Source organism: Solanum tuberosum, unplaced genomic scaffold, assembly GCF_000226075.1.
Source record: "Solanum tuberosum cultivar DM 1-3 516 R44 unplaced genomic scaffold, SolTub_3.0 scf00165, whole genome shotgun sequence".
In the NCBI taxonomy this organism is placed as follows: domain Eukaryota; kingdom Viridiplantae; phylum Streptophyta; class Magnoliopsida; order Solanales; family Solanaceae; genus Solanum; species Solanum tuberosum.
Window position 1 is genome coordinate 338,724 of NW_006239090.1, and position 26,266 is coordinate 364,989.

At 35.3% G+C, this 26,266-nt stretch overlaps 1 protein-coding gene and 1 pseudogene across 1 annotated transcript; both read left to right on the forward strand.

The window, feature by feature from the left end:
- Positions 1 to 1,530: 1,530 nt before the first annotated feature.
- On the forward strand, positions 1,531 to 7,588 carry LOC102589905 (ATP-dependent helicase rhp16-like; annotated as a pseudogene).
- Positions 7,589 to 22,849: 15,261 nt separating this feature from the next.
- Positions 22,850 to 24,999, forward strand: LOC107061758 (uncharacterized). Its single transcript, XM_015311562.1, has 3 exons — positions 22,850 to 24,099; positions 24,620 to 24,704; positions 24,787 to 24,999. Exons 1-3 carry the CDS (start codon positions 22,850 to 22,852, stop codon positions 24,997 to 24,999), a joined length of 1,548 nt encoding a protein of 515 aa, XP_015167048.1.
- Positions 25,000 to 26,266: the final 1,267 nt, after the last annotated feature.

Genomic DNA, 26,266 nt, shown 5'->3' on the forward strand with positions numbered 1-26,266 from the left:
AAAAATCCTTCTTTTACTAATCCTTTTTATTTTCCTTGTGTTTCTATTTGCAATCTTACATTGTGTGAGTAAAATGGAATTTTTAGGGTGTTTTTTTATGGTGGAATTTATCATTTTTTCAGTCAAAAAATGTTTTTTTCTAGAAAAAGAAACTATTAAAGAATCATGAAAATGACTTCCCTGCCAGAAGTTCATTTATCCAACCCATAGTGGGATGATTTAGCAGTCAAAGGAATGAAATCCTTGGTTCAAATATTAAATGAAATTAGACTAAGTGAATTATTCCCAAATCTCATGATAGAGTTTCCTGGTACTTGTATTGATTGGAGATAACAGGTATCGAGAGATAGTCAAGGCGTGTGCAACACCACAATAATAATAGAAAATGTTTGAGAACTTACTATTTGTTTTTATTAAGGAGTAAATGGGTTGATTGATTGAACTGATATTATTAATGATAAGAGTCCCACATTAGCCCTTTAAGAGATGCATGGGAGAACCTTATATGACCATATACACTCTTCCCTCTCATTAGCTAGGTTTAAGATTAATCGAACACCAATATAAGATCAATCCAAATGGATTGATGGTTGAATTTACTCATCAAGCATAAAGAAAGTAAACAACAAAGAAAGAGAACGATAAAATACTAGTATAGAGAAAATATAAAACTTTAAAACTTATTCTTGTATCAAGGAAAACACGTCCTCTCATCCGGGGTAAACAAGGTATTTCGTCAAATGCCCACATTACTATGCTTAAGAAATAAAAAGAAAACTTTTATAAATAGAAAGGAAAAAACAGGAAGATCATTAAATAAGGTTTGCGAGTATTATCGGAGAAAATAATATTTCCTAATAGGAATATTGCGAGTTTGTTCCATCCATAGAAACAAGTGGGCCAATTTGGTGTAAAAATGTCCTTTTCAATTTTTTTGTGTGTGTGATGAAGCATTTCTTTGAGATGACATATGTCATACATATCTATATCCACTATATGTTGTATATAAATTTAAATGATGTGGTTGTACTTATATGTGGATTGTGAAATTAGGAGAACAAAGTCCCTAATTTAGGAGCTCTGATGAGGATGACGTTATTGTTATATCCTCAAATTATAATTTACATTGGGAGCAACGACGAAGGTATTGCATATAACATTTATTTTTCATGCAAATATTAATATGCCTTCAATTTTATTTTATTTTAATTGTTGCAACTACAATGACATTTTTATAGCATGTTGGGACTTTATTTTTGCCGATGGATGATACTTATTGGCTAACCTAAGACAAAAGTTCATGCAAGCAAATATGGACGTGCATTGAATAGTTAATGCACACGGTTAATTATGTGATTTTTGTTTTAATCATCTTTGCAAATAAAGCAGATAATTTGTTCAATGAAGCCCAAACTAGTGGAGTTGTTGATATTGATTTAACTGCGGAAGTAGTTTGGCCCAATATAACAAAAGGAAGGAGATCATATAGAACAAAGGGCGAATGAAGATCAGGTAGAAGAAGATTGTGTAATGAATGATGTAGGAAATGGTGGTAACCTTGTATTGATGTGGCACAAATGGAAAGAAGAGAACGATAGGTGGATGGCAGAAAACCATACACTTTATCTGGACTTCAACAGTCAGAATGAGTTTATGACTGAAACTATTGAGCAGCTATCTGATTTGATCATGCTCTTGCTGAGGTACCAGAAAGAGTGGTTGGCTTGGGCATTAAAGCAATTAGAAAAATCTATAGCTAGAGGCGGTAATCATGTTGATGATATGGGGATGGTGAAGAATGTTCAAGCCATAGCTCTTGTGCTTGCTACACGTGAAATAGGGCAAGCAATTTCAGATTCTGGTTTGCTCTCACCTACCCCTTATATTCTCCCAGCAGTGAAAGGAACCCTTGTTATATGTCCAGTTGTCGCAGTGATTCAGTGGGTCAATGAGATTGACCGCTTCACCACAAAAGGAAGCAACACAATTCTTGTATATCATGGTGCCAACAGGGAGAAAAATATTTGCAGGTTCGCGGAATATGATTTTGTTATTACTACCTACTCAACAGTGGAGACTGAGTACAGGAAAAATATCATGATTTTGCATGCTATGAAATGGAATCGTATTATTTTGGATGAGGTAATCATTGCACAACTTGACCCATATATTTGGTTTTGCTTGATATGTTTTACTTAAGCTGAAGGTCTACCTAAAAGAACCTCTCTACCTTCACAAGGTAGGGGTAAGGTTGTGTACACATGACCAACCACTCTGCCATCACAAGGTAGTAAGAGGTAAGGCCATTTTATATTTGCTTTTTTTGATTGAGAAGTTTGTTCAAAGTTCACATTTGTAGGTTTTGTCTGACAAACCCTTCATCCAGAGTTTTCTAACAGATTAAACTATTGTTGCACAGGCCCATTGTGTGAAAGATATATGCAGCAACACTACAAGAGCTATTCTTGCACTAGAATCTTCTTATAAGTGGGCCTTAAGTGGTACTCCCCTCCAGAACTGTGTAGGAGATTTGTACTCACTTGTACGTTTCTTGTGATTAATGTTCTTTTGTGGCCAACATAATTCACATCTTCATTCTCTGAACTAAATACATCCTTACTTTTGGACAGGTCTGTTTCTTGCAAATTATTCCTTACTCGTACTACTTCTGCAAAGATTGTGATTGCAGAGCTCTCGACAATAGGTAGACTTAAAAGTTTCTTTTTTATCTTTTCACCTAACTTGGTTGGATAGAGAAACATATAGCTGAGGATTTGTTTTATTTTTACTCTGTCATATTTGTTCATTTTTCACCAGAGATTTTGTTGTTACTGTTTCAATGACAGTTGAAATCTTTCTTCCTGGAGTATCTTTTTATTTTTCACCTTTTTGAAATCTCATATTTGTTCCCTTTTGTGTTTGTATTTATTTTAGCTCATTCGAGTGTCCACATTGCCACCACAAATCTATTCCGGCACTTTTGCTGGTGGAATAGAGTAAGTTACCTAATTGATATACTTATTTTGATGCCTTTTGTTACTTGTCATAAACAATATTGTTGCTGACACGGAGACGTTGATACATCTTATGTTCTAGTATATTGCCTCACCCATACAATTTCAAGGGAATCATGGGTTTGGTAGAGATGCGATGATTTTGTTGAAACACAAAATTTTAAAATCCATCATACTAAGACGTACTAAAAAGGGAAGGGCTACTGATCTTGGAATTCCTCCAACGATCGTAAGTTTTTTTTCACATTAACATAGTGCTAGAGTTATTAATTATTCTTTCTCCTCTTTAGCCTGTTACTTACTTTCTCATTCAGGTTACCTTGCGCAAAGATTCTTTCGATGTTAAAGAAGAAGACTACTACACATCAATGTGGGATGAAAGCCGGGCACAATTTAATACGTATGTAATATAATTTTGTCAATACTTACACAACTAGACCCTTGTTTGTTTCAAAGTCATCTTTGCCTTTGCTTTGCTCTCCATTCGCTACACATGGTGATGTTCTTATTGAATTTATTTTAATGGGACAACTCATGGTCTTTTTCTTGTGTATTATTTTTGTCTGGTCTTTGGATTAAATGCTTTTGCATGGTATATGTTTCATCTAATTGCCATGTGTTAAGTCATCCTAAAAACATTCAGATGTTCCTATCTTGGAAATCCTATAAAATGACCATTTTACACGGTTTTTCGTGGAAAATAATCAACATTGGCTATTTCACCTTGCGAAAAAGTAAATAATGAGAGTCAAATAAGCGGTGTATTGTTCTTTTTCTCATCACTATATTGTTTCTTCCTGGTGTATTTTGGTATAGATACATTCAAGCTGGTACGTTGATGAATAACTATGCTAACATTTTTAATCTACTCACACGCATGCGACAGGTATGGATATCATGCTTCCAAACTTAATTGTTCTTAATAATGTATTGGTACCTGCTTGTATTGGTTTTCGTCGTGAATAAAATTCTTGGTTATAGGTTCATTATTAAACTTCAAAATATGGATCGAATCTAATGTATTTTTTTTCCTTAAGAAGAAATATTTTAATACTTCTACAATTGTGGTAAAATCACTAAACCATTGAAATGAAATATTTAATTTTGTTAAGGGGTTAAATCTTTCAATATTGCAGAACTCAGAGATAATAATTTCTTCAGTAATTTCTTGGCTTACTTTTTCCTTATATATCCTTCCTTGAGCCATTTTTCTATAACCTTTTTCATTTTAAGTTTTCCTTCATCGCTTATATTTTTCCTTTGGTAATGTTTTACCTTGATTTTTCCTTTCCTTGATCGATTTTGTACTAAAATGCACTTCTTTCAATTTGATTAATCTTCTTTTCCTTCATTTTTTTCTGTACTATTTAATTTTTTTTTACTTGTATTAATATATATACTTGTGGGATTACACTTGATATGTTACTATTGTTGTTGTTATAATATTCATTGTTATTCTTTCTATTCAAAGAAGTATAAATTCCACCCATGAGAACACCCTACCAAGGAGTCCAACAGTGATCCTTTTCTACTATGTATCCACATTCATCTGATTTGGAGGTGGACTTAGTTCCCATCCATATTTTTTTTTGTAGATGTATTTACATAACAATATCATATTAAATATAAGTTGGCGTAAAAGTGGATGCAATATTTGGATGCCAAAATGGCAGTGCCTATTTTATATTTCATATTTTTAATTCCATGAATGAAGAAGTGCCACGTAAGAACAAGAACGAGAATTGACTTTATTAGTGTCTAGTTGCATCTGATTATTTGTTGTTTTTAGCATGCCTTTGCTCTCCTGTTGCATCTCTTGACCTTCCTTTATAATTTTAGGCCCTTAAAGAAATAAATAGTTCAGACTTCTTTTACTAAAGCAAGAAATTTGACTTTCTATGATCGTATGATTCTACCTCAAAAGTAATAACTAGAAAACTTTTTCTTATATTTGATTGATTTTATCTTTGATCTGACCACAGGCAGTTGATCATCCTTACCTTGTGGAATGCTCAAGTACTGCTTTGGCTAAAAGTGGAAGAACAACTAATGTTGGCTATGTTGAACAACCATGTGGATTATGTCACGATCCAGTAGAAGATCCAGTTGTGAGTTGCATACTCTCCCACTTCCCTAAAAATATAAATAGAAAGTATAAAATAAAGGAATAAGCTCAATCATGAAACTTGATACTTCACTAAAATTGAATTTGATGGATTTCCTACTCACACTACATTAATATATCGTATATTATATTATGGATATTTCAAATCTTAATTTGGCCATATTTTTTCAACATTTACATCTACGATGTCTTCTAAAAATTCTTTTCCAACACCATACGAAAGACCTCAATTTTTTTTACTAGAAATGCTTTTAGGAATGCCTTATAACACTAAAAGGACTTCCATTAAACTTGTGGACTTGATGATTTAAATTCTTGTACCTCATCTATTGACAACCTACGAAATATTCTATGAATTCCTTACTATTATTCTGTCATTTGAAACTTAAACCGACTCTCCTATAAAAATGTGCACATGTTTTGATTGTTGCAGGTTACTTCTTGCACACATGTCTTTTTCAAGTCATGTCTGATAGATTTTTCTACAGTTGTGGGACAACTTTCATGCCCTTCGTGTTCTAAATCAATTACAGTGGATTTCACGGCAAACGACTAGAAAACTAAAGCAACTATCAAAGGATTTAGGTCCTCGAGTATACTGAATAGAATTTGTCTTGATAATTTTCAGACAAGCACAAAAGTAGAAGTTTTGGTATACAACTACTTTTCAATTAATAACTATATCTTATCTTGCCTTTATAGTTTGCTTTATGAGTTTATTTTCCTCTCACAAAGAGTACAAGAGGTTGCAATACTGCATCATTTGTAGGAATTAGATATAATCCCTAAGGATCTCATACCATTTAACTTACCAGATGATCTTTACACATGCAAAAGTTCAGGATGATGGCTTTAGTCTTTAATTTCTTGTTAAGTTTGGTTGTGTGAAAAATGGGGGATTCATGAGGTCTAAATAAAGTTTTGCTGACCATTTGAAAATGTTGCGTCAAATACCACCCCTACTTATTTGAGTGGAAACTAATTGAGGAATAATAAATCGTTGTTCATGTGGTCTCAGTCTTATTTATATCCTTTATAATAGAATTCTCATTGCTTTTTTTATTGGATCAAGAGAGATGAAATAAGGTTCATGATTGAAAGAGATGGTTCCGCAAAGGCAATAGTCTTCAGCCAATTCACATCATTTTTCGATCTGATACACTATTCTCTACAGAAGGTAAGACGTGTCTTCTTTATCCCCTTCACATCTACCCCTATTGTTTCCATCAGTAGCCACAACAAAAAACATTTCTTGTGTGTATTTGGTAGTCGGGCATCAGTTGTGTTCAATTAGATGGATCCATGACTATCAAAGCAAGAGATTCTGCAATTACAAGATTTATCAACGATCCAGATTGCATTATATTTCTTATGAGCTTGAAAGCCGGAGGTCTTGCCCTGAATCATACAGTGGCATCACAAGTAAGGTTTTCGTTTCCTCTCTTTGTCAATGAATATTCTTCATTTCTTGTCAAATACAAAGGGGCTTGAATCTATGTTGGATTCCTTCATCTCTTCAGGTTAAAACTATTTATTTTGTTTGGGATGTTTTAACTTCATCTCTGTGCACCTAAAGAATAGATACATTTTGATCTTATAATAATTCGTTGAATGACCTAGACTACTTTCCTCAATGTTTCACTCTCATCTTTCACCTTTCTAGGTTTTTTTGATAGATCCTTGGTGGAATGCTGCTGTGGAGAGGCAAGCCCAAGATAGAATCCATCGAATAGAGCAGTATAAGCCAATCAGGTGTGTGCTTGTATTTCTTCAACCAACTATACCAATGAAGGTAGCTTATTGTTATTTATCATTTCTAGGATTGTGAGATTTGTGATTCAGAATACAATCGAGGAGATGATCTTAGAGTTGCAAGAGAAGAAGCAATTACTTTTTGAAGGGAAAGTTTCTCCAAGTTCATTGTGCTAGTTGCATGTGTGTTGAGAGAAAATAATTTGATGGCTTGAAAATTTGAGTAATTTTAATATGTTTTTTTCTCAGATTTCATGAAAAACTAAGAGAAACAACTAAAAATTAAGTCAGTTGGGATAGGGTTTGAAGTAGGTCATAAGTTGTTTTATATTCTTCTTCTTTTTTTCATAAAAAGGGGAACATGATCATACATGACGAGCTCAAATAGGTTGTTTAGGGTTTTCACTCATATAGTTATTTTTAGGGTTTTCACTCATATAGTTTTTTTATATGTTGCAACTATAAACACTTAAATGCTTCTCCACTCAAATGTGGTTTAAACATACAAATATTATTATTCACCTATTATGTTTTACACTTGCCTTTCGATTTTCCTCCTTTACTCTAACACTCCTCCCTTCTCTCTCTGGTGTGTTGATTGCCAAATACTGATGTTTTTTGCAAGATTGTCGGTGGTACTTCTGAGGAATTGGAGAAACTAACAGAGGCAGATTTGAAGTTCTCGTTTGTAACCTAAATCAATTTTTGTTCTGTTAGTTGGTTTAGCAAGAAAGATCATTTGATCTTTGTTTAGTTTCTTTCTCAAACCCTTAAGTGCACTCCCATTTCAAATTAACAAGCATGTCAAATGCCTTTGATTAATGCGGTACTTAGATCTTTGTCAAATTTGGTCATTTTAATCTTTGGCTAATTAGGTATTGAAACACATGCATCTCCGATTCATATCTTAACGTCGCTCATTTTATGGATACTTTGAGTTAAAGATGCCCAACATTTACTAAAGTAAACAATTGTTGGTCTTATGTCTATTTTAAATTTGACCACGGTCAAGACGGCCTCGTATCAACGATTTGATGATTCCAACAGGTCCGAACATGTTTTATAATTGATTTGTATATTTAGCTTGTGTCTTGGAGGTTCCGAATGAGTTTTGGACGATTGAGTTGCATTCTTGTTAAATTTAATGAAGAGTTGACCTCTGTCAAATAGTTGATTAAACTAGTTCAGATTCATGATCTGAAAGTGCCAACAAGCTTATATGATGACTGGAAGATCCTTTCTTAAGTATAGATATCGGAAATTTATTTTGAGACTTCATCTCCTTGGGAATCCAACCACGAAATTGAGTTGAGGAGATCCATATAATTATTTAGGACTCATAGTTAAAAGAAATCAGTGCATTTCTAGGGTTGTATAAGGATATTACGGTCTTTTTGGTGAAGATAAAATTGTTGGTTGCAAAAAGGTGTTGGTGCAGACCTTTTGGATACCAGATTTTTCTACTTTTAATGACAGAAAATTACAATTTTTATAAACAAAATTCATGCCTGAACATTGTATAAAATTTCAATCCATGTTTGCTTGGTATTTTGAGCATATGTGAAGTTCTAGAGCTAAAAACTAAGTGATTTTTATCGGAGAAAATTGAGGAATTTTGCTCAACATCTAGAAATTGTATTACTTTGATTTGGAGGTGATAAACATTCATTTTTAAAAAAATGAAATTTCACATTTGAGGTACTTATATAATGGGTAAACCGATCTTGGTATAAAGTTTCTTATTTGTTCATTATTTCATCGTTCAGAAATGTGTAAGAACATGAAGATTAAAAGTTATAGTCGAAATTAAGAAATCGTATTTTGATGATTTTGAGGTCAATTTGAACTCAGTTTTGATGAAATTTAAGATTTGAGTTCCTAATGTATGGGTAATGAAAATATTAGTGAAAATCATTGTTTTTCCCTTTGGAGCCCGGGGTTAACTTGTTTGGTCCGGGGTAAAAGTATAGCAATATGAGTGTCTACAAACTCGTTTTATCATCCAGATTATGTATTTGACCAGATTGAGACTGTTCGTAAGCTCTATGGAAGGGCAAGGCCATAAATTGAGTTTTCAGGCTTCGTTTAAGGCAAATTGGAACTTTCTTTGACTCTTTACAAAGTGTTAGTGTATTGATTGACTGTGTAAATGGGCAATGGGTGTTCTGTATAAATGAGATGACAAACATTTATGCATGTACCAGTATCATGTTATTGGTAATGGATACTTCATTCGTGATTTGTTGTGTTATATGACTACGTAAACTTGATTTGTAGTTTTAGCATTGGTAAAAATGCTTGTGTTGTCACTGATATATACGAAAGCGGTTGATATTTTAAAGATAGCATATGAAATGATTAGTTGATTATTCTTTCATTGTCCTTCTTGCCTAGTTGATTATACTAGGTTGCTTTTGATTATTTGTACTGAGGATTTCAATCCAATACATGGATTGTCATGTTTTAATTGGCATTTATATTTCATGTACTAGACATTGATATTGAGGAAAGAAAAGGATAAATCTTGGTAATGGGTTATCGATACAGTATGTTAATCAAAAAGGGCATTTCCTGGTGTAGTATTGTCCGATACAATATATCGACTTTGCGAGTCCCCCATGGGTCCTAGCTATCTACATTATGGAATTGAGTATATACATTTTTTCTTAACTATGAGACATATGCATCATATGCAAACATCATCTCATTTCTCTCTTATATGGTAATGTTTTGATGTGAAAAGTGATTGAGTGTTTGTGAAAGTGATTTTATGATAGTCTGCACGACCTAGTAATTTACTAACTTTAACTATCCACCTAAGTGTGAAACAATTTTCCTAATGTGTTCCTATAAAGCAGTAAGAACAGTAAGTAAAATCACAGCATTTTACATGGAAAACACCTGACTCAAAAAGGTGTAATAAATTTATGACCTTTACTGTCATGCCCCGAGCCTACACCCTAGACGTGGTCGGCACTCGAGAACCATTGTTGGCCCCAAGAGAACCCTTGTCCTGGATCAACACTCAGCGAAAGACTTACTCAATAATAAAAGAACTTTAAAAGTAAACCTTTAAACTCAATGTCTTAAAATAATAAACTCAGAAATGTAGAAGAACATTCAACTCGCCAAACGAAGGCAACTCGAGTCTCAAAATCAACAATGGAAATGAAAAAGACTCATGAACTACTATTGTCTATCTATGAAGCCTCTAATACTATGAGGGGTGTCGGGACAAGACCCCCGATCATCCTAACAAAACTGAAATAACATAATTAAATACGGAATCCTCCGAAAGCAAGGAGGCTCACCAAACAACTCTGGAACTGTATTTGGTATCAACGAATCTCCTATTGATGACCCTGATCTCCTATATTTGCATCATGAAATGATGCAGGCCTAATGACATCAGTACACGGAATGTAAGAGCATGCAAGGGGAATACTGAACATAACATAACAGCTTGAACTTGGAAAGAAGGAAAAATACTCACCTCGTCCCTACTCAACTCAACCTCAACTCATGGGTACTCAACTCAAAGCAGTATAAAACAACAATAAAGATGCAGTTTATATAAAGCATTTAAAATAGTAGATAACAACTCAATGTATTCAAAATACAATAATAACTCAGTTTGTATGTAAAAGTACAAAATAACTCTATTTGGGAGATTCTCTAACCGACAACCATCACTATGAGCTATGTGATGAAACAACGTCTCGCCCACGCTACCAGAACTATCCTATACCTTGTCGGGGTGTAGAACTCCTTAACTAAGTGGATCCACTAAGCTCTGTGCGAAGGCACTTAGGATTCATCTAAAAAGTATGATCTTGTACCCATGTTGGCATACATGGTTTATGAGGATTGTGAATTGTCTGAACTCATCCCCATATCGTTGCTCAATACTACTCCCAATAATATATACTCATGCTCAATGTTTAAAAAAACATACTCTTCCTCTGGTTTGAGATGATTGCTCAAACTATCCTCTTAAAAGAGGTAACTGCTCTTGACATATTTTTGAACTCATAACTCATTTAGAAATCAAATCCTTTATCAATGTAAAAACTGATACCTTTGGGAATACTTAGTTCCCTTATACTCTTACTCAATTCATATTTAGAAACTCTTTCTAAAAAATATATCAAAATCATATTGTGATATGATCATTGATGACTCGGGAAGTCATCCTGCATAAACATTGATGGCATACTCGACTGTCATACTAATCATGTTTTAGAAGCTCTTTCTCAAAACTTATCTTTACTTCCTCAAAACTCGGTTTAAAACTCAAAATCAACTTATCTCAAGAATACTCAAATCTAGGGATAGAATCCTAGATTACTCTATTACTGATTTGAAAGTAGATGTAGGGTGTGAGGATGAACTAGTCCAATACAATGATAGCCTTACAGACCTCAATTTGGTGAAACAAATCCTCGATTCCCAAGAAACCTCGATCGTTCTTTCTTTTCTCCTCTTTTCTCTTCTTGAACTCTCTCTAAAACCCTAACCGTAAATTAGGATTGTGAAAACTGACCCAAATCAGTTTTGACCCCTAAAATAACACTAAAAACGTTATAAGCTGATCGAGTAAGGAAAATACCAAAATACCCCTCATTAATTCAGGTAACTTTCCTTAACTGGATAGGCTAACTTCAAACGAGCATATCTCCCTCGTCCGAATTCAAAATTTAGCAAACTCGATGGCATTGGAAAGACGATTCCAAGACCTTTCATTTGATATTTTATGGGCCACCTAACTCATTTTGTACTAAAAGTTATGGTAGTTTGAAGTTCACCTAAAACTCACAACTTAATCATAACTTGCAAAATTCTCAATTTAGTTATTTCCAATTTAGCGCTTTCTAAAATTAGCTCTTTCTTAGGCGGGATATTACATTTACTCCTACAAGATTTAACTCCAACTTCACTATATCACTAAGGCTCAATATAAAACAGATTGCAAGCCTATGTAACCTAAGGAATTACCAATGATAATTCCAAAATTCAACACAAACCTCCCAAGGTATGTGTTCCCAAGTCTTCGAGTTATCCCAACTTGAAGAAAACACTCCTAATTTAGTTTATAACATATTGAACTAAAGATAAATTAACACTACGACTCAATGAAAACCTCATAATACATAAACTCTGTAATAGGACTTGGTTCTTCAATGTGTTCCTTCAGCCTGTTGGTAGCACTTGTGAAGTCAATTTTCCAATTGCCCTTTTAGCTCTATAAGTGCATGATTTTTCTAGACGACTTCACCTCTATTTAAGAAAAATTCTTCATAGAGTTATTATTCACTTCGAAATCCTCATTGACTTGAACTCTCTAGACTTACAGTTCTACTTCAACTAAGACTCCTTATTCAATTCAAGCTCTTTGCTTCTTTAGACTCTTTCTTCAAAACAAATTCATTGATTCTTTTGTGTTATAGTCGAACTCAAACTCTTCAATTCAACACTCACTTAAATAGTTCTACTTTAAGTGAAATTCCTTCTTCAATTCAAACTCCTTGCCTCTTTAGACTCCTTCAATCAAATTCATGGATTCTTTATCTTCAATTCACCACTTGTTTGTTTTCTGGTGTTTTATCACGAAATTAACATTATACATTTCTTGGTTTCTGCACTTCTTTTGAAAGTTTTCCAGAATTCAACTGCCCGTGACAATGTACCTTTGAACCATGTTGACTAACGTGTCTCATCTTTCTTTGTCAATCATCAAAAATACATAAATATCAATAAATTCCCCCTCTTTGATGATGGCAAATCTCTTATATTTTTGCATTGAAACAACTTTACTTGTAGACACAGAAACATGAAATACTAGAATAAAATAGGTTAGTCAATGGGTTATACACACTGCACAACTCTTATCTCCCCCATTTGGCATCATTTAAAAGTTATGTCAATCCTATAAAAAAAAACAAGCTAGAGTGATTAGTTAGACAATTCATGGCCTCTGGGGCTATCACCAAGACAATCAGTTAACAACTTCATGCAACATGATAATGTAATATAAAGAGCAACAACCTGAGTCATTAATACAACAATAGATAATCATTCTTATTCTTCTTCATATTCTTCTTCTTCCTCCTCCTCTTCTTTATCTTATTCTTATTCCTCTTCTTTTTCTTCTTCTTCTTCTTCGTGTTCTTCTTCTTCCTCCTCCTCTTCTTTCTCTTATTCTTATTCCTCTTCTTCTTCTTCCTCTTCCTCTTCTTCTTCTTCTTCTTATTTTGCTTCCTCTTATACTTCCTCTTATTTTTCCTCCTCATCATCCTCTTCTTCTTCCTCTTCATCTTCCTCTTCCTCTTCCTCTTCCTCTTCCTCTTCCTCTTCCTCTTCTTCTTCATCATCATCATCTTCTTCCTCTTCTTGTTCTTGTTCTTCTTATCTTTCTTCTTCTTCTTCTTCTTCTTCTTCTTATTATTATTATTATTATTATTATTTTTCCTCTACTTCCTCTTTTTTTTTTCCTGATGATCCCTCTTCCTCTTCCTCTTCCTCTTCTTCCTCTTCTTCTTTTTGTTCTTATTTTTCCTCTTCCTCTTCCTCCTCCTCCTGCTCATACTCCTCCTCCTTCTCATCCTCCTCATCCTCTTCTTCTTCTCCTGCTTCTTCTTCTTCTCCTCCTTCTTCTTCTCCTCCTTATCCTCTACCTTCTTATTCTCCTTCTCCTTCTTCTCCTTCCTCTTCTTCTAATTTTTCTCCTTCTTGTTGTTGTTGTTGTTGTCTGTCTTCTCCTTCTCCTTCTCCTTATTATTATTATTATTATTATTATTCTCCTTCTCTTTCTCCTTCTACTGTTTGTCCTGCTTCTTTTTCTCCTTCTTCTCATGCTTCTTCTTCTCCTCTTCCACCTTCTCTTGCTTCTCATGCTTCTTCCTTTAACTCTTCTTTTTCCTCTTCCTCCTCGTCTTATATTTTATTCTTCTTCTTCTTCTTCTTCTTCTTCTTCCTTGTCTTCTTCTTCTTCCTCGTCTTGTTCTTCCTCTTCCTCTTCCTCTTCCTCTTCATCTTCCTCTTCTTCTTCCGCTTCTTCTTTTTCTTCTTCTTCCTCTTTCTCTTCTTCTTCTTCTCCTTCTCATTCTCCTTCTTCTTCTTCTTCTACTTCTCCTCCTCCTTCTTCTCCTTCTACTTCTCATCCTTCTTCTTCTACTTCTCCTCCTTCTTCTTCTCCTTCTACTTCTCATCCTTCTTCTTCTCCTTCTCCTTCTTGTTCTTCTCTTTCTTCTCCTTCTCCTTTCTCTAGCCTAGCACTGCACCAACTGCTATATCACTAAAATCGCACATAAGCACAAAAGGTAGCTCCCAATTAGGAGCAATTAAGATCGGAGCTTCAATAAAATTTTCTTCAACAACTCAAAGGCCTTCACATAACTTTCATCAAACAAAAATTTCATCTCCTTCTCCAATAGACCACACATAGGTCTAGCAGTCTTGGAGAAATCCTTGATGAACCTCCTATAGAATCCAGCATGCCCAAGAAAACTTCTGACTCCTTTCACTGTAATAGGAGGTGGCGACATTTCAATTACCTCCACCTTGGCTCCATTAACTTCCAACCCACTTCTTGAGATCTTATGACCCAGGACAATGCCTTCTCGAATTAGGAAATGAAACATTTCCCAATTTAATACAATATTTCTTCCTTACATCGAACAAGAACCCTGTCAAGATTACGCAAACATAGGTCAAAAACTCACCGAATACTGAGAATTCATCCATGAACAGATCCTCAAAATCCTCCACCATATCATGAAAGATTGTTATCATACATCTATGAAATGTGGCTGGTCTATTACAATGTCCAAATGGCATACACTTAAAAGCATACGTGCCATATGGAAAAGTGAAGGTCATCTTCTCGATCCTCTGGTGAAATCACAATCTGATTATACCCCAAGAAACCATCTAGAAAGCAATAATACTCCTACCCTGCCAGCCTATCTAACATCTGATCAATCAAGGAAACCGAGGAATGATATTTTCTGGTGGGCTTGTTCATCTTGGATAATCCATGCAAATACGCCACGCAATAACTGTCCTTGTGGGGATCAATTCATTCTTATCAATAGTCACCACAATCATATCCCCTTTCTTGGGAACACATTGCACATGACTTACCCACTTGCTATCTGATATAGGGTACACTATCCCTGCATCTAACCACTTGATAACTTCCTTCCTTACCATATATTTCATGGTCAGGTTCAATCAACACTATTGTTGTCCACTAGGTTTGTGGCCTTCCTCCATGTATATCTTGTGCATGCACAATACCAGACTGATCCCATGAATGCAAGACATCTGCCAGCCTAGGGCAGGATTTCTCCTTTTCAATATTGTCAATGCAGCATCAACCTGTAATTCAGACAAATCTGCAGACAGAATCACAGGCAAGTTCTTATCATCTCCCAAAAGTGCATATCTTAGGTGGGATGGTAATGTCTTCAGTTCAAGCTTGGGTGCTTCTTCAATTGAAGGTTTGGGTGGAGGCCCCAACACCCTATTCAAAGGCTCCCAGTTATCTTTTGAAATACCCAAACTAGACACCTCCAGAAACATCACCATTTCATATGCTTCAGCATCACCATAAATATTGTGTCCCATCAACACTCACTACAGTGGATCTCTGGATGCGATGTAATGAGCTTCTGTTGCAAGATCTATCATTGTTATGGCCAACAACTCTTCATACACAACTGGAAACTTCAACGCTTTATACACATCAAACACTTCAACTTTGTCGTGAGCCCTCATAGTAGGTTGACCAGCTGCTACATCTATTATACCATGCCTAGTGGCAAATAAGGGTCTTCCAGAAAAGAAAGGCACCTCGGGATCTTGTTTAAAATTCAGAACAACAAAATCCACTAAAAGTATCAGTGATCCCACTTGGACCAATACATCTTCAACAACACCCTTTGACCTAGCTACCAAACGATCTGCCAACCATAAGATAATGGTGGTAGGCTTAGGATTACCCAACCCTGATTTATTATACAGAGATGTAGGCATCAGATTAATACTCTCCCCTATATCACACAACACACGGGGAAGAATGTTTTACCCTATCGTGGTCTAAACTGTAAAACTACCTGGATCTTTCAGTTTAGTGGGAAGCTTATTTTGAATCCTAGAGCTGCACTCTTCAGTGAGTGCCACAGTTTCATACTCCCTTAACCTCCTCTTGTTTGCTAAAATCTCCTTCACATATGTTGGCATACCTTGGTATTCCCTGCAAAACATCAACAAAAGATAGAATATTGTGAAATTGTTTGAGAAGAGAAAGAAACATACCAAAGCATTCATCCTCACTTTTATTTTTAAACTTTTGAGGAAATGGCGGAGGTGGTTTCACTATTGGTAGCAGTATTTCCTCATGTGTACCTTGTCCACTCTTATTGGTCTTCTTTTCCCCCACTGGAGTTTCATTGTTTCTCTTCTTTAGAGCCAATTCCTCAAATTGGAACCCACTACAAGTACCAACCACATTTATTTGCCTCGGATTAGGATCAGTTGTAACACCCTGTATCCTAGAAAACCAAAATGCAAACTTTTCAGAAGTTACAGGTGGTTGCACACCCATGGACCATAGGGTGACCCACGGTCCATCCTGGTGATCCATGGTTCACCACCTACAGCCCTTCCCAGAAATCATCAAGAAAATTAGGCTAAGGGTAGACCTACGGACCTTAGGTAAAACCACGGTCCATGCTCCAGGGCCATGGGTCAACCCCCAGCTTCAATCTCAGAACTCTCCAAAAAATTTCTCTAAATCCAGACCTACGGACCGTCAGAAATCAACTTCCAGAACCCCATCGACGGTTGACCAGAACAGACCGTCGGTCCACCCATGGTTCATCGGTCCGGTCCATCGATGACCCCCAATAGCTTTTTAAGTCAGGGGTCATTTGGTCTTTTCCTTATGTGTTGGACCCCCTAAAATACATCGTTTAACCCCTAAACTACGTAGTTTTAGTCAATTTTAGCCTAGTAAACTAATTAGAACCTACCCTAGTCTTTTCATTCACCGAAAGTCTATCACACTTAGAGAAAAATAGAGGAGAAGAAGTCGACCAGCCCTAGTTCTAAAACGCAGCAGATTTTCATCAATTCCAGCCTAGAAATCGAAAGATTTCTCTGTGACATTCATCACCAAGTATGTGGGATTTAACTAGTGGGTTCCTTTCACCCATTAGGTCCTTAGTTTTCAGTAAGAATCTTGATTCCCTTAATATTATCTAGACCTAGGGTTTCTCGAATGTTAGAAATCGTTGGGTTTTAGCTATTAGAATGATCCAAATTAGATTTATCATATTGTTGCTTAGTTTCTTGTATGATATTCAGAACGCTAGTTGTATATATTCGTTTAGTCCATGAATTGTACATGCTAGGTCAGATTATTTAGATATATATATGCTTCAGTTTACGAATGTCACATTATCAGTCATAATTGTTGCATTCTCAGAGTTTGCATGTCAATAATTGAGCTATCCAGTACTTCAACATTTGAGTCATAATGTTACCTACGTACATTCTAATTGGGAGTAGCTTAATACCAAGTGGACTAGGGTCAGTCACCCTTACAGTCCCAGAAATAAGAGCCCCATAGGTAAGTCCTCTCTGTGGGCATTATACTTAGGAATCACGCCATTCATGCCTCTATACCTCTGGAAGGTATATTGGGTCCTCTCGATGGAGCGTATACATTGAACTCCACATTTATCTCATGTCATTTTATATCAGTTATTAGTAGCTCCATTACAGTTAAATTATATTGCATTGATCATGTTATCAGTTACAGTTCTATTTCAGTCTCATCATGCTATAAACTTGGTCATTGCATTCAGTCATTTCATGTTCAGTATTTCTAGTATAATATCATGCTTATCTCTTATCATTGCTCAGATTTATGCTTTGGTTTAGCTATGTTTATTGTTCAGTTTTACTCTATCATGCATGCTCAGTACCTTTCAAGTACTGACGCATACTCTGCGCTACATCTTCTCGTAATGTAGGTTCAGGTCCTCAGCTTCCAAATCATGCATAGATCGGTTCCCGATGTCCAATTCAGCAGCATCAATGGTGAGTCCTCATTTCTCGAGGACGTCAGACATATTTCTTCTACTTTTAGTCTTTAGTTTCAATTTTGCTGGATTTAGCTGGGGCATGTCCCAGCACTTCTAGTAAGTTAGAGGCTTATTTCATACATATATAGTTTCAGCTTTAGTTTTGAGTTTCATCTTCAGTTGTTATTAAACTCTTCTCAGATTATTTATTTCAGATTTGGAATGGGTATTCCCCATCATTTTCTGTTACCTCATGTCTTATTCTTCCACACAGTATTTCTTTACTTCAGTTTACTTTAGTATGCTTATGATATGCCAACAGGGTTAGATTGGGGTAACTCGTGATATTAGGTCCCATGTCCACGTCCTTGGGGTAGCTTCGGGGTGTGACATCAATATTACCAGGCAAGCCTCCTTGAGGACGTGTCTTTTTAGCACTAGAAAATTGCCTAGACTGCTTCTCTAGATTTTGAGTTGCAGATGGTTATTTATAAAATCCACAACTATTTTCTCCATGTTTGCATTTGCTTTAGCCAGATCAACCATGATTTTCTTTAGCATCTCCTCAGTGCTCATGTTTCCGTGTTGGTTGTTTTTATTAGCTCACTAATCCTGTTGTTGGTAACCTTGCATATTACCTTGAGGTCTATATTGATTCTAGTCCTGTGCCTGATTTTGATTTCCAGCCCAAGCAAAATTAGGGTGGTTCCGCCAACTCGAATTATATGAACTCCCATTAGTGACTCCCTCATCGCTGTGCATTACCTACAAAGTTAACCAAATATGGGTTCGATCTACAACTATATGCAGGATGATCACCACTTCCACATATCTCACACCATGCACTACAAGAAACAGCTTTATTTAAGACCAATATTTAGGGACGAGTTAATAATCCCATCTCAGAAAGTACATATATCGGGGTGAGATTTTATTTCGGTCTTTAATTTTATATGTTATTCTGAAGGTTCTAAATCTGGTCTCTAGAAAAAGTAGTAACTCATCCCAAATTAAAACTAATTGGGTCTTAAGAAATATATTGGAAGGCGGGAACATATTTTCACCAAAAAATTAGCCGCCTAAAAAATCATCAATTCATTAAAATTCTAAAAGGAAAAGAAAACAAAGAAAAGAAGCTTAAGTTTGTTTCTCAATGAAATAAAAAAGAACCCTATAGCAGCGATCTTCCCTAGCTAACAACCAGCTTCCCTTACAACGATCTTAGTGTACGTAGCTCTCAACTAAAAATCTGTGTTTTCTTAAAACAGAGAAAGCACAGGTCTGCCTAGCAGCAAATGCAACCCAGGTCTCATTGATCAGTGTTTCATCTCTGTTTTCTCATAACAGAGAAAGTAGAGGTCTTCCTAGCAGTGATCTCCACTCAATATATGTCTTCTATTCACTCGGATCTCACGTATGCCTCCACTTCTATGAGTTGATTTATTTTTTTATGTACAGTTGCTTTGCTGTTTGTTTTGTTTGAGTTGTAACTCGTCTTGTTTGAGTTCTTGTTCTCTAAGACTAGATGTTGATCGTTTTCTTAAAAAAGATTTAGTTTCGTAGTGTGATATGATGCCAAAAGTGAAGGGGATCGATCAGTCCTTAAAGAAATATGTGTTCCTAAAGAGAAATAATAATGAACTAAACTTGAAAAGTGGCACTAACAACTCAATGAGCTAAAACAATATTAAGAGATAATATAGAGAGTGTTCTGTTCAAGTTGAGAAATCTGTTATGAATTACAAGTGAACTACTAACAGGGCAAGTGAGACAAGTAATTGCATAATGTTACAACTGAATAAGTGAAAAAAAGATAGTTTCATTTGGGTATGAAACTGATGAAATATGTAAAACACAATAGAACCGATGCAAACTGACCTCCTGTGGTGCTGCACATAGAAGATTGAATGAGTGATAGTTTTGTTTGGGTCTGAAAATTGGAAAGCTTGATAACTTTCAAGAAGATGCATTCTAATAGTTGTTTAAAACATTCTTTCGATTTTTCTAATTGGTTCTCTTATTTCTGTCTACTTGTATATCAAGGTGCGAGGAAAGATCAAAGGATGCTATTTGTATCTTGTTAGGCATTTAATCACACTAATATACTTGAAATATGGTAGCTGTCAGTTGATAAAACACTAATATTAAAAGAATTTCCTCTATTCAGTAACGAAAATAATAGATCTAATGAGTGTACCTCATCTTTGGGCAAAGTGGTAGCACCAGTTATAGCGATGTCCTGCTTCTTTCTTGTACCCTTATCAGTAGACGTGACAGAAAGAATACCATTGGCATCAATGTCGAATTTCACTTCAATCTGGGGAACACCGCTAGGAGCTGGAGGGATTCCATCCAAGCAGAACCTTCCAATAGACTTGTTATCTTGTACAAACTCTCTTTCACCTTGACGCACATTAATCTCAACACTGGTTTGCCCATCTGCTGCAGTTGAAAAAACTTCTGACTTTGAAGTTGATAGTGTTGTATTTCTTGGGATGATTTTAGTTTACAATGAAAATAGTCATATAACTAGGGGTCATCCTCATTTTGAGTTCCAGTAATTTGATATGAATCTTTCATTTGGCCTCCAACATTCTTCTTGTTAGCTGCAGAATTGATGTGTCTATGCCGAGTGGTGCAAAACTTTCAATTCATTTAAGGCATAGTGCTAAACTGATCACTTTCATCCACAAATCTAACAAATTGACATCCCCATTATGTGCCATATTTCTCTATCTATTACAGCCTTAACTCCATTGATTGAGGCATAGTTGGCCCTGAATGTCTTCTGAAACATGTAATCTGTGAAATTAGCTGCCAAGTCACCTACAAAAAATAGTACATTTAGTAGTATCATCTGAATGTTTTTCACCCGAATCATCAAGTCCTGCCCAGCTGAGCCTAAATTTTTTCTTAATATTAGGCATCAAGGTACCATTCTATACTTGTATTTATGCAACTGCATACCTAATAAATCGATATATAGTGAGGGAAAATGTAGTGTTCTGGAGTTTGGACTTATAGCCAATGTAGCATATAGTTGCAAGGGAAAAAGGACAAATATACCCCCGAACTATCGTAAATGGTACGTAGATACCCTCTGTCATACTTTTGGGACATTGGTGTCCCTGCCGCCCAAAACTAGAGAGTATATATGCCCTTCATTCTAACGAAAGACTATATAGGGTCACGTGGCACAATCTTAGTCCGTCGATCTGATATTTAAGAAATGTCTGATCAGTGGATAGGGATTTGTGACACGTGTATTTCCGTTATTATAAAGGGTATATATGCTCTAGTTTTTGGACGGTCAGGGGGCACCAATGTCCCAAAAGTATAACGGAGGGTATCTGCATACCATTTACAATAGTTCAGGGGTATATTTGTCCTTTTTCCCTAGTTGCAATTACTAGTTTTCTTGGTTTTTTTCTTTATGTATTTGTTTGAGGATGCGACTAAGTCACTCTTAACTTTATGAGAAGTTAGTTATGAGCCAAGACTTTTTAATCACAAGCGACTACAAACAAGAATTTTTTTTAATAACAAACGACTATTTTGTATAAGTACAAAGCTATAGAAGATTACATGTTTTAAGATGAGTCATCTTTTATGTTTCTTAGTGCAATATGATTATTATTTTTTGTTAAAAATTGCATTTCATTCATTTTTGGAATCCAAAAAGTCACGGGTGATAGTGAGTTGTACAATAAGCCTCCCTATCAGATAATTATATACTCCATCTTATCTTATCTTAAGATGAGTTAAATGAAACACCATGAATAATGTCTTTAGACAGATAGTATAACTTTTAACTAGTGGTGTATCAATCATAACACACATTTCTGTTTTGTGCATCTAATTATAACAAGTTGTATTGATCTTAGTATTTTTCTTATCCTTTATCTTTTTTAATCTAGCTTTTTATGTACTATTCAAGGTTATGGCTCCTAATAAGCAATGGATGCAACTAGTGGACCATCGGCTCGATGAAACCTATTTAATAGGCGTGCAAAAAAATTTGGATTATGCTTTTGAAAGAACAGGAGAAAAATATGAAATACGATGTCCATGTGTCAAATGTTACAATACAACTTTAGGAACTCGAAATATGGTTGAGACACATTTGCAAGTATATGGAATAATTAAGAATTATACTTTTTGGTATCACTATGGAGAACGTTTGGGTGAGCCATTGTAAGAATCTGAATCCGAATTTGAATTTCCATTTGGAGATGGTGTTGAAGTAGAAGAATGTGAGAGTGAGGATGAAGTAGAAGAACTGTTGAGAGATTTATATCCTAATCTTGATAGAGGAACTACACACGCTGATGGTGATGATTTACTTGAGGAGGAACCAAATGTTGAAGCAAAAAGATTTTAAAGCCTATTGAAGGATTTCGAGCAGCCACTATATCAAAATTCCAAAGCTTCAAAGCTTTCCTCTTTGATTAAATTGCTTCACATCAAAAGCATGGGTCGTTGGAGTAATGCTTCATTTACAATGTTATTGAAAATGTTGAAAGAGGAGTTGTTGCCTGATGGCGCTACTTTTCCAAACTCATATTATGAGGCAAAGAAGATAATCAAAAGAACTCGGCCTTTCTTATAACAAGATTGATGCTTGTACTAATGATTGCATGTTATACTGGAAGGAGGATAGCCAACTCGATTCTTGCAAAGTTTGTGGGGCGTCTAGATGGAAGATAGATACACATAGCGGGGAAACAAGGAATGAAAAAGGAAAAAGGATAGCACCAAAGAGCTTACGCTATTTTCCTTTAAATCCTAGACTTCAAAAGTTGTTTATGTCTACAAAGACATCTACTCTTATGACATGGCATAAGGATAAAAGAGTTGATGTTGGAATAATGAGGCACCCAGCTGATTCAATGTCATGGAAGTCATTTGATGAACTTCATCCTTCATTTGCAGTTGAGCCTCGTAATGTTCGACTTGGACTTGCTAGTGATGGATTTCAGCCATTCCGAAATTCAAAAACCTCACATAGCATTTGGCATGTGGTTCTTATTCCTTATAATTTACCACCTTGGTTGTGCATGAAACAAGAAAGTTTTATTTTGTCAATGCTTATTCCTGGTCCAAATGGCCCAGGAGATGCAATTGATACATATCTTCAGCCTTTATTAGAGGAATTGAAGGAATTGTGGGAGGTTGGTATTGAGACCTATGATGCGTCAGCTAAAACGAATTTTAAGTTGCATGCTTCTTTGTTGTGGACCATCAATGACTTTCCAGCATATGAAAATTTATCTAGATGGAGTACAAAAGGAATATTGGCATGTCCATATTGCAATAAAGACACTTCATCAACTCGATTGTCTAATGGTAAGAAGCAGTGTTATATGGGTCATCGACGCTACCTTCCTCATAATCACAAATGGAGGAATGAGAAGAAGTCATTTGATGGTACAGAGGAGAGAAGACCCCCGCCACAAATGTGTTCTGGTATTGAGATACTTAATCAAGTGCAGGATCTTGAAGGGCTACAATTATCAAAGGATCCGAAGAAAAGGAAGAAGATATCACATGAAAATCGAAAGGATAATTGGAACAAAAAAAGTATCTTTTTTGAACTTCCATATTGGAAGAGTCTCTTGTTGCGAAATAATTTGGATGTAATGCATATTGAAACAAATATATGTGATAATATTATGGGGACAATCATGAATGTCAAAGGAAAGACCAAGGACACAATTAAAACTCGGTTAGATTTGCAAGAAATGAACTTTAGGCTAGAATTGCACCCTATCCAAAAAGGGGAGAAAATTGAAGTTGCAACTGCATGCTACACATTGTCTCCCGAAGATAAGCACAAGTTATGCCTTTTCCTAAAGAATCTAAAGGTTCCTGATGGATTTTCATCTAATATTTCTCAATGTGTGAACCTGAAAGATCACAAGATATCTGGGTTGAAAAGTCATGATTGTCATGTTCCTCTGCAACATCTACTCCCTCTTGCACTTCGTGGTATATTGTCACAAGAAGTGTGTGAACCTCTTATTGAGTTATCTTTGTTTTTTTGTATTCTTGGATCAAAGGAGTTGAGAATTGATAACTTGGAACATATTGAAGCTCAAATTCCCATTACACTTTGCAAGTTAGAAAAGATCTTTCCTCCTTCATTTTTCGATGTCATTGGTTCACTTACCTATTCATTTAGCTACTGAAGCTAAGATTGCTAGACCGATTCATTATCGGTTGATGTATCCTGTGGAACGATAGTTATATTTTCTAAAAAAACTCATCGATAATAGGGCATGTCCTGAAGGTTGTATTGCAGAGGGCTACATTGAAAATGAATGTATGACCTTATGTTCAAGGTATCTACATAGAATTGACACAAAATTTAATCAGCCTGAAAGAAATTATGATGGGGTTTAAAGCAATCTAATGGAGGTTTATCACTATTCTGTCAACCCGAAAAAACTCTGGGAGCTAAAACTCCATTTGAGCTTGAAGAAAATGAATTAGAACAAGCACAAATATACATATTGAAGAATTGTGATGAAGTTTTACCATATCTCGAGTATGGAGAGTTATTTCATATCTTCTCATTAGTATTTTCGTAGGATTATTTATTTTTTATATGAAATTTATGGCTCACTTCAATTTTGTAGAGAGTTTGCACAAACTCATGAAAATGCTCGCCACCTGTCTGATATAGAATGGAATCGACAATTTATTGAATGGTTTAAAGATAGGGTGAGTAATACATAAACATAAAAGTTGATATTTTAATATTGTAATACTCATTATAAGGTAATCATCCTAATCTTGATGATAGGTTGCACAATTGCATAAAGGAGATTGTAGTCGTATCATGGAAGATCTGCTCTCACTTTCACGCGGTCCTACACGATATTCGACGCATTCTAATGGTTACATTGTTAATGGATATAGATTTCATGTAGAAGATTATGATAAAAAGTTAAGGACTCAAAATTGTGGTGTCGTTGTATTGGGTGAGAATGATAAAGATAGTGAGAACCTTGATTAGTATGGAGTTTTAACAAATGTGATTGAGTTGCAATTCGTCATGGATAGAGGAGTGGTTTTATTTCGTTGTAATTGGTTTGATGTGTGTGATGAAATAAAAGGAGTTAAGAAAGATGAGTATAATTTCGTGAGTGTTAATCTCAATAGATTCTTGAAAACAAATGAGCCATTTGTTTTAGCGGACCAAGCATCTCAAGTGTTTTATGCTAATGATAATTCCCACAAAGGTTGGCAAGTAGTGAGGAAGACTCAACCTCGTGATTCCTATGAGATTGTGGAACAAATGGATGATGATATTATAGAGTTAGGAAGTCCTTCACAAAAGAAACGTAAAAGAACTAATGAGCTGAAGTATATTTTTATGAATTAATATATTCACTGTTACACTGTACGATGACATGATTTCTTTTATTCCTATATTGTCTTAAATTTTTTCTTATTACTTTTTATATTTGGCTCATTTTGCAGGTTCAAGATGAAACCATTGAAGACTGAAAATGAGGTTGACTCATCTATGAAGAGTACTATTAGATATACATTTGTCGTGCCTGGTGCTATTGGAAAGGGACGAGGACGAGGGCTTAAATCTTTGGCTGAGAGAAGAGACTTGTCAACTAAGAGTTTTGTGTCTCAATCTAGTGATCTGGTTAATGAGTACATGCAAGAAATTGAAACAAGTAAGATATTTTAAATAAACTGTTCAAAATTGATATTAATAGCTCATATTATGTAGCCGTTGTTATTTCTTACAGTTTCTCACTCTCAAAAGGAATATTCTAAAGTATTAATAATATTATTTGTTTTCTCCATGTTATGTAGGGAAGGGTCGAGGGCAAAGACTTACAAACTCTACTGTGTTAACTAGTCAAGGAATGACAATGATACCTAAGAACTTCATTGATCTTGAGAAAGAGAACAAGCAAATTAACCGTTCAGCTCATGCATCGCCTAATCTAGGTAAGCAATACACCCAAGAATTCGAGACAAGTAAGATTTTTCAAAATCTGCTATGTTTTCAAATAAAATCTCCAAGTATCTTGTGTGTACATTCCATTTGTATTTGCTTGGAAACTGTTCTTGGTCTTGGGACTCGTTGAAATGTATCATACTTTTATCACTTTTCTTCCCTCAAGCGAGTCGATAGTGAAAAGTGAGGCCTTGTTATATTTTTTATATAATGCTCTATTTTTTTTCTGTCTCAAAATCTAATCTTCTCTTTGAGCCGTTGTTATTTCTTACAGCTTCTCGCTCTCAAAAGAAATATTCTA

What these genes read in the sequence shown, in the direction of transcription:
- LOC107061758 (XM_015311562.1), top strand. Translation starts at nt 22,850, where the DNA reads ATGAGGCACCCAGCTGATTCAATGTCATGGAAGTCATTTGATGAACTT. An exon ending in ATTCCCATTACACTTTGCAA is followed by an intron (nt 24,100 to 24,619) that starts GTTAGAAAAGAT and finishes TCAATTTTGTAG; the next exon opens with AGAGTTTGCACAAACTCATG. An exon ending in TTGAATGGTTTAAAGATAGG is followed by an intron (nt 24,705 to 24,786) that starts GTGAGTAATACA and finishes TCTTGATGATAG; the next exon opens with GTTGCACAATTGCATAAAGG.